This window comes from Lithobates pipiens, unplaced genomic scaffold (genome assembly GCF_037356315.1).
Source record: "Lithobates pipiens isolate NorthernLeopardFrog02 unplaced genomic scaffold, aLitPip1_a1.2 Scaffold_19, whole genome shotgun sequence".
NCBI lineage: Eukaryota > Metazoa > Chordata > Amphibia > Anura > Ranidae > Lithobates > Lithobates pipiens.
In genome coordinates, this window is record NW_027507764.1 from 144345313 (window position 1) to 144359728 (window position 14416).

The window sequence follows — 14416 nt, forward strand, 5'->3', positions numbered from 1 at the left end:
TACTTTATGCTCTCATGTTTAAAATTTCCATAGGATTTGTTTTTATGTGCGCATGTATGCAAAACTTTATAATGGCACATGCAAATTTGTCATTCACTTTAAAGTGGATGTAAACCCAAATTTTTTTTTTTTGTCTGGCACAATATAGAGTATGGGATTTCTGATCAGCTGTGCCCAGTCTTGCCATAAAGAGTTAATCCAGCTCTGAGAAATCCTCATATCTTTTTTCAGTGAAATAAAAGGGACAAACTGGGAAATCTTTGTCCGTTCTTTCCCCTTGCTGTGAGTGACAGGTGATTTACATATCTCGTGCACTAGCCTAAGACATGCATTATTTTTTAATTCCCACCCCACTCCTTTCTGCAGCAGCTATACAAGGAGTAGCTGTTCCACACCTCAGCATGATTTGGCATGCTGAAGTCATGTGGGGACTTTTCTGGGTTTTGACTGGATGTTAGTGATCATAGCAGACGTTCAGTGTAAGAAATACACAGGAGAAAATGCATGTTGATAAGGGGAGTGTAGAGGTGGGCAGGGAGCCTACTGACATCATGACTCCACCCACTGATCCCTGGAAAACAGACCCACCCACAAAATCTGCAGTTGTTCAGGTCTCTTAGCAGACAGAGGGGAGACATTTGACAGATAAGTATACATGCAGGAGGCATGTATATCCTCTAGATAACCAATATTGCAGTAGTTTAGAAAGAATGAGAGTGAGTTTACATCCACTTTAAGTGAATACCAGCCTAAAAATAACTAATAATCTTTAGTCTATGTAGCACTGACCCCCAAAGGAGCTGTTGGTTTTATTTGGGCTTACCGTTACCTCACCTGCTCGCTTCTCCGTCTCAGGGGTCTCGTTGGAAAGTAGCCCAAAGAATGTTAAATCTGACACTTAGTCCTTTTTCACAGATTTATTTAAGATAAGCACAAAGTCCTTCAATAGAGGGTCAAAGGGTTAAGGGGCATTCAGGCACCTTATAATTGCGGGTTAGAGGTATTGGTCAGATCCAGAGGACAAACAGCTCCAAAGACTGGATCCAGCAACCACCGGATAGGCCCCTCTCACTGACCTAGAAGACTTGCCACAGACTTGTCAATTAAACTAAAGTACTCTTGAGAGATTTGAACTGCCATACAGTACCAGTTTCTTTCAGCTGACCCGGCGATACTGTATGGGTGTTGATCTGGGTTGCGTCCTCCAACTGGGTTTCCAGGCTCCTCTAGAGATACCAGCCTTGTGCTCGGTCCTCTCCTAGTAAAGTCCTCCCCTGGGTCCTCCAGTTTTCTTGGCCTACCCCCGCAGGCGAGACAGCACAGGACCACTCCTGGATAAGTAGGCCCAAAAACTCCTGGGCCTACCCTCTCAGTTGCAAAGCCTCAGGCCAGTCGGCCCCCGAGGTGCAGGATCATGCGACACACACCCCAGGCCAGAGGGGCCATGAGGTCAGGATGGCGTCGGTACCTTAAATACCCTCTCCCAGAATGCACAGCAGGGAAGCCACTCCCTCTGGGCCACTTTCTGAGCAAGAGGATGTATTCAATACATCCAGCTTGTTGCATTTCCACACTTACCGGCAGTGACAGCGACACCCACGGTCAAGTGGAAACTAGTGCAACCCAGCTGAACTGGTACAGAAACCAGAACTTTTTGGAACAATTAGTCTGAGCCCAACTACAGCTTCAGACAACTTAATTTTGAAAAATAATAGCGTCTGCTCATTAGGAGCAGGGCGCTACATCTATAATGCCAACTGCACTATTCATTTTTTATTTTCTTTATACCAGCAGTATGTTTTACTTTACTTTATGTTTTCTGATGTCCTCTGGCTGGTCGTGTGATGTGCTGGGTCCTCTTTGGTCTTCTCCTAGTGGTGGGGGGCCTTGACAGAGAGCAATGCTGACAGAATGGCATGACACACTGCCGTATTGCAGGGCACCATGCTCAGGGGACAGGACCATGTGTATTTGTTATAGATATTTAGCATTCAGTTCACAACTAGTGGAGATGGCAGAGTTCTATCTCAATTATGGGTCATATTCCTGGATGTGCTGCGCAAAGGGGCATCTTTGCTAAGATTGCCTTACAACATGTATTTTTGCTTGTGGTCTAGTCAGCCACAGTCAGCACCAATGCTTTAGATATCTATTATATGTGTGTTCTCTTTGGCATTGAATAGGTTATAAAGTGATCCGGGGGCTGGGCAGTCACATGGTCTGGGGATGTGAAACAGGTGCAGCATGTTTTGGATCAGACAGTCAGGCCCATTTGTGTGAATAGTTTTCACTGATCCCCTGTTGACAGAGGCAATTCATTGAGAAGTGACTTTCACAGAACAAAGGAGCAGTTTAATGTCCTGATGGGTGCAGCTGCTGTTTTTTTTGTTCCGAAAATGATTTTAATTGTTTATTAAGAGTGCAGATGAAAGCATAGCAAATAATGAGATACATCATTACTGTCACTGTTGGGAAATAATACAGAGCTTTTGCTATGGCAGGAAAACCCATGGCACCTACCTGGCTACCATTGTAGGCACTGTATAACCACCAGAAAATAACACTGGGTTGTTGCCAGCATCTCAAAAGTATAAATAGTAAAGAAAATACCCCCCAAACAGTGGGACTTTGAAGGCAACTAAAAAGTAATTTCATTAGGATAAACAAATGACAGTACTTTATTACAATATGAAAAAAGAGGTACAAAAAATGGTGCAAGTAATTGCACGAATTATCCTCCTTAGTTATTCACCTGGCACAACCTAGCTTTACCAGATATGTTTCTTTTCTGAAGTGCTTTGGTTATTTATTTATTTATTTATTTATTTTTTGATATTTTATTTCCCAAGCAACTCAGTAAATGGACTGTAGTGGCATACATATAATTTACATAGATTGCATATGGGTTTTCCAGCTTGTTTGAAACCGTCCGAGTGCAATATTAGAGTTTCTGATGTCAGAACCAAATATGCCCCCCACCCCACATAGGCATACCCCTAAACAGCTCAATAACCACCTGCATTTCCTGCAGGATCATGGGATTGGGATCAGATCATATATATGTGTGTATATGTATACAGTATATATCCTAATTAGCCTTAATCTACATGGTCACTCTGTTCCTAGCTCTTGCTCTTTGTTTATCTGTAGCAGTCTTGCCCACTCACCTCGGATCATGAGAAGATACAGTATACAATCTTTTGGCAAGAAGCTGCAGTGCAGGAAAAGCAGTTTAAGAAGCCTGGTTAATCAGGCTACATGGGATTACATAAAACTAATTTTAAAAAGGGAGTGGAGCGCACTTGCACTTTTTGACTGTAACATTACATGCTGCTTGAAGATGCTGTTTAAAGTTTATAACCTGTTAATACCTGTCAATCATTTACTTTGGTGTTCCAAAAAAATGTAATGCAATACCATCCAAACCTTGAGATCTTTAATCCTTTGTTAGGACAGATACCGGTAGTGTGCACATCTAGTGTACAACTGATAATGAAAGTCGCCCAGCACAGTACAGACAGGATCAGTTATAGTAAACATAATACCTCTGCCCAAAGGTTTTTTTCCCTAATGCATTCTCTGCAATAAGGTAAAAAAAAAAACTTCCACTACCTGGCTCGGGAGCATGCCTGCATGTGTGCCCCAATAGCAAGCAACTTGCTATGGGGGCAGACTCAGGAGTAGATGACGTCAGCAGGGGATGGAGATGAAAAGGAGGAAATTCCATTGCACAGAGCAGGTAAGTATAAAACTTTTTTTATTTTTTATTTTAGGAAACCACATTAACATTACATAGAATAATAAAGAAAATTAATAAAAAGCAAGTTATAAAGTATTCAGCATTTTTTATGTTTCATATTATGACCTGTATTAAGGAAAATAAAATTCTAGAAAATGCTGGCCTGCCTATATGCACATTTGCACATGGCCATGTTTCTTTCCTGTTTTTAAAAATAAACCTCGGTGTGTCAGGCTGGTCTTAAATCTCTTATGAACACAAAAACGATAACAAGGGAAACCCTGTTCTCCTTCTGTTTGTCTAGTTGACATTCCATTGACTTAAGGCACACATATTTTTAGAAAATGAATTCCCTTCACTGATTTTCACTTCTGTCCAAGGTGGTCAGGTATGCTGCTATCTCTCTTTATGGCACTCTACATATTTCTGTGTCACCGCTGTGTCAACATTACCGCCAGCTTAATTTCTATAGGTAGACCTCACTGCAAACCATAACAAATACTCTCAGCAAAATCCATCTGAAATAAGCAGATTTCAGCATTAAAGTATTTGTAAAATCTCATAAAAGTTTTATTTTGTTAACTGCAAAATCATTTTCAATGTATTTAAAGTCTGCAGCATTCATTAAAGTAATATGTATTGGCCTGCCTTGTGCAGGCACTTCCTAGTATAGGGTGACAACGCTCTGTTCCTGTCTCTTAATTGTGCTGTTGGGATGTCACCCTGTTACATAGGTTTCTGATTTAGATTAAAAATATCTGTTATAGCACACATTACACAGACATGGTCCTGTGTCGTCATGGTCAGGAAATATAATGCAGCCATTTCTAGAATGTATGCTTGTAGAACTCTAGAACTTGTAGAAAAAGTTTGGACGCTGTGTAAAATCTGCACAAAAACAGGATGCAATTATTTGCATATCATAAACCCATATTTTATTCACAATAAAAAATATATCAAATGTTTAAACTAAGAAAAAGTACCATTTAAAAAAAAAAAAAAGAAAAATTATTTTGAAACTGATGGCAGCAACACATCTCAAAAATGTTGGGACATGGCAACAAAAAGCTGGAATAGTAAGTGGCACTAAGAAGGAAAGGCTGGAAGAACATTTTGCAACTAATTAGGTTAATATCAACAGGTCAGTAACATGATTGTGATCTTAGAGAGTCATGCCCCATACATATGATTGGAAATTCGCCCAGCAAAAGACAGATGAGAGCTTTTGTTCGGAAAATGCGACCGTGTGTATGCTCCATCAGACTTTTGCTGGCCGAATTTGTGCCAGCAAAATATTGAGAGCAGGTTCTCAATTTTTCGGTCAGAAAAAGTTCCGATCATCTGTACAAATTCCAACACGCAAAACTTCTACGCATGCTCAAAAACAATTTGACACATGCTCGGAAGCATTGAACTTCTTTTTCTAGGCTCGTCGTAGTGTTGTACGTCACCGCGTTTTTGACGGTCAAAAGTTCAGCGAACTTTTGTGTGACCGTGTATATGCAAGCCAAGCTTGAGTGGAATTCCGTTGGAAAAACCATCCAAGTTTTTTCTGACAGAAAATCCGCCTGTGTATACGGGGCATAAGAGTGTCTCAGAAGCAAAGATGGGCAGAGGTTCACCAATCTCAAAAGGTGCATCTAAAAATTGTTGAACAATTTCAGAATAATGTTCCTCAACCTAAAATTGCTAAGACTTTAAATATATCATCATCTACAGTACATAATATCATCAAAAGATTCCGAGATATCTCTGTGCGCAAGGGACAAGGCCAAAATGCAATATCGAATGCCCGTGATCTTCGAGCCCTCAGACAGCACTGCATTAAAAACAAACATAATTCTGTGATGGACATTACTGCGCAGACTCGGGAATTCTTCCAAAAATCACTGCCTGTGAACACAGTTTGCCCTGCCATCCAAAAATGCTAAATAAAACAAAGACCCAGGACTGTTGAGCATTTAGAATCCTATATCAGACAAGAATGGGACAACATTCCTCTCCCAAAACTCAAGCAACTGGTCTCCTCAGTTCCCAGACATTTACACAGTGTTAATAAAAGAAGAGGGGATGCTACATCTTGTTAAACATGGCCCTGTTGCTTCCATCAATTTCAAAATAACCCTATTTTTTCTTCAAATTGTACACTTTCTCAGTTTAGACCTTTGATATGTTTTCTATTTTCTATTGTGAATAAAATATGAGTTTATGGGATTTGCAAATCATTGCATTCTGTTATGTGGATTTTACAAACCATCCCCACTTTTTGGGCATTAGGGGATGTAGATGTGAAGTAGCTGAAAAGAGACTGCAGGAGAGCAACAATACTGAGATGCAATAAAGGATGAAAAAAGGTAAAAACCAATAAAATGGTAAATGCTTGATACACAGTATATAAACAAAATGCCATTCATTTTGAGTTTACATCTACTTTTAGCAATTTATATATATATATATATACCTGTACATAGTTTATCTGTCTATGGAATAAGAATACATATTTTCTATTAAGATCTGTCTCTAGGATGCCCATGTTCTCCCTTTTGGGATGTCAGCTCATAACTATTGCTTACTACTTATAGCTATACATAGGAGATAGCGCATGTTGTAGTTTATCTGTTTATTGGCAGTTTGTCAGACTGTTCTTGCAATGAGAAATGATCATTTATATATAATCTCTTCCTATGCTCTGTACCCTTTTATCTGAAAGTCTTATGCAAATAAATAGTATTTAAAAAAAAAGCCTCTATATAGTTAAACGCTGGATTCACACCTATGCATTTTTAGTGCTTTTTGCATTTTGCAGATTTTCACTGCAGGGCATGTTCCATAGGAAACCATGTTAAATGGACTGTAGTGCAAATCTGCAAAAAGCACTAAAACTGCATAGGTGTGAATCCAGCCTCACTGTCCCTAAAAAATCAAAACCCATTAATCCACTTCCTGTTCTTAGGCTGTATATAAATTCCTTGGGTTAAAGTGGTTATACCAGGATCGCTGCTGCAGCTACAGTCATGATCCAGGTATTGCTCTTTTCAGGCAGTGATTCCTTTTTAAGTCAAAGTGATCCAAGCGGTTATACAGCCGTTCAATCACTTTTACAGGCAGTGGAAGAGGGTTCCCTCTACCGCTTTTGCCTTTACAAGGCAAACAGGGATCCCAGTACTGATGCAGCAAGTCGGGTCACATTTCCTAAGAGGAGTGAAAGGAATGGAAGTTCCCACCCCTCTTCTCTGACATCAGAAACCAGAACAGATGAGAATTTTGTCACTTCTGGTTTCGGTTTGTTTATTTATTCTTAAAGACCCCAGATCTCTCCAAAAAGAGGACCTGTCACATCCCTTGCTATCACAAGGGATGTTGTTCATCCCTTGTGATAGCAATAAAGTTGATCCAAAAGAAAAACAATTAAACGTACAGTGTAAAAAAAATAAAAAAAATAAATAGGTCCATAGGTGTGAGGTGAGATGTGAGGTTTCATAATGAGAGCAATAATTCTCATGCCAAACCTCCTGTCTAACTTTAAACTGGTAACCAGTAAAGGTTTTTAACCACTTGCCAACCGCTGCATGTCAATATACGTTGGCACAATGGCAGCGGTGGGCAAATGGGCGTACCTGTGGGATAGCCCATCGCGTACAGCATGACCGTGCCCGCGGGACCGGCGGACTCAATGTCTCCCGGTGATCATGTCACGGAGCAGCAGAACGGAGAAGTGCCTATGTAAACAAGGCATTTCCCCGTTCTGGCTTGTGTCATGACAGGGATCACTACAGTTATTGCTGTCATGTGAGTTGAAGCTCATGCCCCCCACAGTTAGAATCACTCCCTAGGACACACTTAATCACTTCATCACTCCCCAGTGGTTAACCCCTTCCCTGCCAGTGTCATTTACATGTAATCAGTGCATTTTTATAGCACTGATCGCTGTATAAATGACAACGGACGCAAAATAGTGTCAAAAGTGCCCGATGTGTCCGCCATAATGTTGCAGTCCCGATAAAAATCGCAGATTGCTGCCACTACTAATAAAAAATAATAATAATAAAAATGCCATAAAACTATCCCTTATTTTGTAGACGCTATAACTTTTGCGCAAACCCATCAAAATACGCTTATTACAATTTTTTTTTACCAAAAATTTGTAGTAGAATACATATTGGCCTAAACTGAGGAAATTTTTTTTATATATATTTTTGGGGGATATTTATTATAGCAAAAAGTAAAAAATCATTTTTTTTTTTTTTTTAAATTGTCACTCTTTTTTTGTTTATAGCGCAAAAAATAAAATACCACCAAAAGAAAGCTCTATTTGTGGGAAAAAAGGACATCAATTTTGTTTGGGTGCAACGTCGCACAACCACGCAATTGTCAGTTAAAACAACGCAGTGCCGAATCGCAAAAAGTGCTCTGGTCAGGAAAGGGGTAAAATCTTCCAGGGCTGAAGCGGTTAAAGCGTCACCTATGGATAATTTAATGTACTGTAGTTTGTTGCCATTCCACAGGCTTGCACAGTTTTAAAGCATGACATGCTTAGTATCTAATTACTCAGCATAACATCATCTTTTATATTTGATCAACATATTGGGTATTATATTGTGTTTCCATTCACTAACATTCAATAAATTGCTTTTTTGTTTTTGTTTTTTATTGTATTTGAAAAACCGCTGCGCAAATTTTGTGTGATATAAAAAATTGCAACACCCACTATTTTATTCTCTGGGGCCTCTGCTTACAAACTATATAATGTTTAGGGTTCTGAGTCATTTTCTATTTTTAAAAAAGGCAGATTTTTACATGTATGAGAGAAATGTCAGAATTGGCCTGTCAAGTAGTTGGTCAAGTAGTTAAACAGCTGCAATATACAGCAAAAGTCAATTATTCATGTTGGATTTTATTCAGACTTCTGAAACGAATGCCATAAAATGCAAATAGGACAGTGCCAATGCCAGTTGATAAACAACGAAATGGGATGTGTTTGATTTCATATTCAATTAGACTAAAACTCTTTTGTTGGTTATAACAGTCAGCATCGCTTTATGATATTTTTGTTTTGCAGATGGTGACAAGGCGGACATTTCTGTTACTACCCATCCAGATATTAACATCATTGCGGGTGCTCTAAAGCTCTATTTCAGGGACTTGCCTATTCCAGTAATCACTTACGATTCATATTCTAAATTTATTGAAGCAGCAAGTAAGTTTATCACCTTTTGGACTTTTTATGGTGGTGACCGTGCTAAAGTACTGAACTAGGTAGCAGTTTGCAAGAAGCCCTGGCTAATAATAATGTGAATGATCAATGCTATTGTATCTGCTCTGTGATCACTTCAGTTTTGTGTATGAGAGGTGCCCATTTCTGTGCAAGTCAAAATTCTGGATAAGGCAGACCCCCACCCCTATACAGCCCATGCATCTTGTATTTTTTATTTTTTTATTTTAGATAATCAGGGGGTTAAGGGTATTGAGGCACTATATATATATATATATATATATATATATATATATATAGATTATAATGTACAATCAAATTATAATAAAAATAAATAGTTGAAATATGTTAACATATTTTTGTATTGAATAGTGTAGGGATTAATTAAAACCTCAGTTTTTTTGTTTTTGTTTTGTTTTGTTTTGCTTTTGTATATATATATATATATATATATATATATATATATATATATATATATATATTTTAGCTGCGTCCCATTTGGATATTTGCCTTCACTTCCTGGGGGCACAACATGAACATAGGAAAATTCTCCATAGTGAGATGAATCCCCCTAAGTTGTCACAACCAGTGTCCCTATTGTAAGATTTACCTTAACCATCTGATGACAGTTGTAATTGTGGGTTTCCCATCAGATAAAGACAGTAATAAAAACCCGACAGAGGTTATAGCACATCTCTAAATATGCAAATTCTACTTATGATATCAGCCCCCCACCCCCATTGCTTCTTAGTTTAACCAAAAAAAAAAAAAAAGGTAATAGACTTACTTATTTTTCTCCTCCCTGGCTTTCATACTATAGGAGGTAATCTCACTATCCTTCCTCTTTGTTAATGAGGGTGCCTCCCATAGATTTAGTGGACTTTACTATTTTACCATTCCTTATTTTTTAACATAGATGAAATGATCTGGAGGTGACTAAATAGATAATTATCATGCTGACCAGCCAAATCCTACGACCACGTTGTCATATTACATTTGCAAAGCCAGAATTTCTAGAGAAAACATTATTGTACTTTCAGTATGCTTTTAAAGCTTTCTGTGACCTTGTCATGTAATTATGCTTTTCAAAGTTCAGTGAACAGATAAGAGTGCAATTATTTTTCTGCATGGTGATTTTATTGTATCGTAACTTGATTGTGGTATAGCTCCCTACTCTTTACTTTTACAATCATTTATAAACTGCACGCCTCAAACTTCATCCACAGTTCAAAATGACTTAATTATTAATAACAAATTACTTCTATTACATGCATCCTGCAAGGGTCCAGTGCGTCACACTATTATTTTATATTGACCATCAAAACATTTCTCTTTATTTTACAAAGTATATATGGCTTATTGATGGATGCTGTATCTCAGCAGTTTTATTTTATTATTTGAAAAATCAGACAAATAAAAAAAAAATGTTTTTGTTTTACATTTATCTATTATTGTATTAGTATGAAATTTGATCAAACCAACTGCTTAGTTATATCTTTTGGCCGGAGCTCAGCTTTAAAGTATCATTTTATCCAAAGTGATATTTCAGGTATACCTGGTTGGCCATAACTGGTGGGTTGGACATTCTGGTAACTGCCAATGCCTGGAAATATAGTGTATATAAACTAAAAACCAACATTGAAAATATTGCAGCTTACCAGTTCTTAGACAATGTGGCTGCATTAGTTGTCCTTTTTCAAGCTTTTTTACCTTTATATTCACCTGGTGATTCTGCCAGTAACACACTTCCTGTCCTATGGTGACAACGCTCACTCAATTTACTGTATCAGAGCAACAGAAACATGACAGGACTACAGACACCTCCCCCTCTCCTCTTCTCCGAAATGTTGAGTAGCGACACATTAGGGAAGTCTGTGTTTAAGGTTTACATACCCTTTAAAGCAAAAAGATCTCCCCACTGGAGTCCCCAAGAGCCATTAGGTGGTTTATAGTCTGAGCAAAAAAAAAAAAAAAACATATTTAGTACATATTTGCAATACTTACACATTTGGTGTAATGTTTGGTGTTTTTAGAAGCACTGCTAGTAGAGTAAAATATGGTACACATTAATCATGCCAGAAATCCAGTGTACTCCTATCTGCCTCTACTGTACGTAAATCCAAATAAATGTTCTTAGCCGTATATGAGGTCTCTTCTCCTGAACTACAGAACACCCCCACATAACATGAGAAGTTAGTTGCCGATTGAATTACTGTCGGGATCAAAAAGTATTTTCCTGTCCCTGTAGCATTAAAAAAAAAAGATAAACCATTGGGGAATGTGCATGTACTGTTCTGAATAGATGTATTCATTATCTTTAGATGTATGAATTATCTTTTTTATGCCTACACATTTAAATCAGAGAATACCAACCAGAATCAGATATAGCAGTTATGAGTGGATAGGCCTCTAAGCCCTGTACACACAGTCGGACATTCCGACGGAAAATGTCCGATCGGACCGTGTTGTTGGATAATCTGAACGTGTGTGGGCTTCATCTGACTTTTTCCGTCGGAATGTCCGACCAAAAAAGTTTGAGAGCTGGATAAAAAAAAATTTCCAACAACATGATCCGATCAGACTTTGTCCGATCGTTTGTAGAGAATTCCGATCGGACAACGTGCCACGCATGCTCAGATCAAATTCCTAGACCAAAGCTATTGGCTACTAGCCTGAACGTAGTGCTGTCGTAACTAAATAACGTCATCACGTTACGAACGATCGGATTTTCCGACAACTTTGTCTGACCATGTGTATGCAACACCAGTTTCGGAAAAAATCTGACGGATTTTGTTGTCGAAATGTCCGAGTGTGTACAAGGGCTAATATGTAATAGTATATAGTAATATATAGTAGATATAAGATCTTTATAATGATATGGTCTGGCAAATCCCTTTGGAGTCTTGGATCATTTGTATTGCCTGTGCACCAAAGGGCTGAATTATGAGTTATTGGTTATTCTAATGTCATGTTCTCTTCATAGAAATATCCAATCCAGATGAGAGATTAGAAGCTGTTCATGAATTATTGATGCTCCTTCCACCTGCACATTATGAGACTCTGAGATACCTAATGATCCATCTCAAAAAGTACGTAAAACCAGTGTTAACAGCTAATAGCTTATTTAAAGCTTAAAATTTGTAAAAAAAAAAAAAAATTAAATCAGCACAAAAGACAGAACTTACAGGCAATGCAAAATGCTCTTTGTGTTGCTGGCTGTAGATCTAGTTGAAATTTTCAGTCTTCTGATTCCCTCTATCCCTGCAATGGTGACACAAGGGTTAATTAAAGTCGAGGGACCTGTGGCATGCACTCGTCAAGAGTGTTGACTATGCCCGCCCTTTTCATTCCCCTCGTACACCACACTATAGCTTCCATGAATGAAAAGCATGCTATAAATGGAGGATGGGCAGATTAATAAAATGTCCACCTATTCCATTTATAGAGTGCTTTCCATTCATAGAAGGTATAGTACAACTTCTATGAATGGAGGAGGGGACAGAAAAAGCAAGCTTAGTCAGTGCTTGATGAGTGCCCATGACATGTCCAGCGGCTGTAATAACCCCGGCAGCACCAGAATATTTTTGCTGCAGGCAGGCCTGCCTTTGGAAATCACGGCCATCCGTACAACCTACCTGACAGGGCCCCTCCCCCAAAATTATAAAAATGTAACATTTTAAAAATTATTTTTCCAATTTAAAAAAAATGTTTGTACAATTTTAAAAATGTAATTAAAATTATAATTTAGTTTTTACATTTTTGTAAATGTATTTTTAACTTTTTTTTCTTTTTTACAATGCTGTTGAGGGGGGCTTGAATTAAATATCAGGGGTCTACATCTCCGGTATTCATTATGCAGGTACACATGACAAAGTCAGTCTCTGATGCCCTCCTAACTCTGACCTACCCTCTACCTAAGCTTCAGAACCTCCCCTCCCGTTTTTTCAGCTCTCTCCAGTCTCCGGATCAACCCCCACAAGACCACAGCTCTAAATGTTACCTTGACTCCCTCTACTGTGTCCCCTCTTTAAGCCTTTTTCCTGTATCATTGGAACCCCTCGTTCCTGGATTACCTAGGTATCAAACTCCCTCTTACGCATTGCTTTTTGCCACCAATTACTACCGCCTATTACGAGTGCTCACGTCTTTGATACAGTCATGGTGTTTCCCCTCTCTATCCTGGATAGGCTGCATTAATGCGGTCAAGGTGACTATCCTCCCCAAAATATATACTACTTTTGCAACCTCCCAGCCCATGTCCCAGACCTCCTTCTTTTTACGCTTGCCTCAGAGCAGGATTCTATATTTCATATGGACTTACCAGCACTCCAGATTTTCGTGCCTAACCTAATGAAATATTACCAGGCCGCTCAGATTGACTTTACTCCACACAACCCTTGGACATCCCCTTGTGGGTGCTCCTTAAACTCCCTAACTGTGCCCCAATTCCCCTCTCAGTCTTATTGTGGTTTCCTCACAGACTATGCCCCCTACTCTTAGTCCTCTTATGTGCCACAGCTTGAAGCTCTGGGACTCAGTCTGTTATTCCGCTAACCTTATTTCCCCCTTCCTTCTGCTTCTCTCTCTCTTCAACAATCCCCTCCACCCGGTTTTGACCAACTAGGCTCTTTTTCCTGGTGGTCCACCCACGGGTTCACTGAGGTCTGCCACCTCCTCTCCTCTCGCAGTCTTCTGTCCTGGCTCTATTTTCGGGATACCCATGAGGTACTACCTGCAGAATTCTTCTGCTACGCCCAACTGCACCATTGGATATTTTTACTGAGGTGCAATTCCTCCTACCCTTTCCAAAAAACAATGTTTGTACATCTCTGCCTTCATTCCCCTGGTTTCCCTGGCACCATATCAAAGAATTATCCTTCTCTTAATGCTTTAGATTTCCCTGTGGCAGCATCTTACAAGTCACGTGGGAATATGATCTGGCAACCTTTATTGACCCAGAGGACTGGAACAAAGCCTGGTTCTCCATTGCTAAGTGCTCCTTCAACATGGCTACCCAAGAAGCTGCATATAAGGTTCTTCAACAGTGGTACTGTTTTCCTGCCCGGATAGCGAGTTTGAACCCATCCTATTGTGACAGATACTTCATGGGTTGCGGCCAGCAAAGAGATGTCACACACGTTTAGTGAATCTGTCCCCGCCTCACAAGGTTTTCAGGCTCCTCTATTCCTTTTTCCATATACCCATCGACAAGGATGGCAAAATTGCTTTGCTGCACTGCCCGATCTAGGGGTTATTCTCATACCCACAAAAGCTGGCATCCTACCTGTTCATAGCTGCTAAATGGTTGATAGCCAGAGCTTGGAAGAAACCCTCTACTTTGTTTGCCATGGTGAAGAGCATCCTGACCGACCTTATAATTAATAAAAAAAATGTCTACTGTAGCATCTTGCATGAATCCCATGCTAAATCTCAAAACATATGGTCACCCTGGTGGGATTATGCTG

At 39.2% G+C, this 14416-nt stretch overlaps 1 protein-coding gene across 2 annotated transcripts in view; it reads left to right on the top strand.

Moving 5' to 3' along the window:
• Positions 1–14416, top strand: part of CHN2 (chimerin 2) — a 465335-nt gene that overhangs the window by 438323 nt on the left and 12596 nt on the right. For both annotated transcript variants that reach the window (XM_077491359.1, XM_077491360.1), the window contains 2 exons: positions 8799–8936; positions 11935–12040. In XM_077491359.1, the coding sequence (XP_077347485.1) occupies positions 8799–8936; positions 11935–12040 (244 nt within the window). The remainder of the gene's footprint in view (positions 1–8798; positions 8937–11934; positions 12041–14416) is intronic.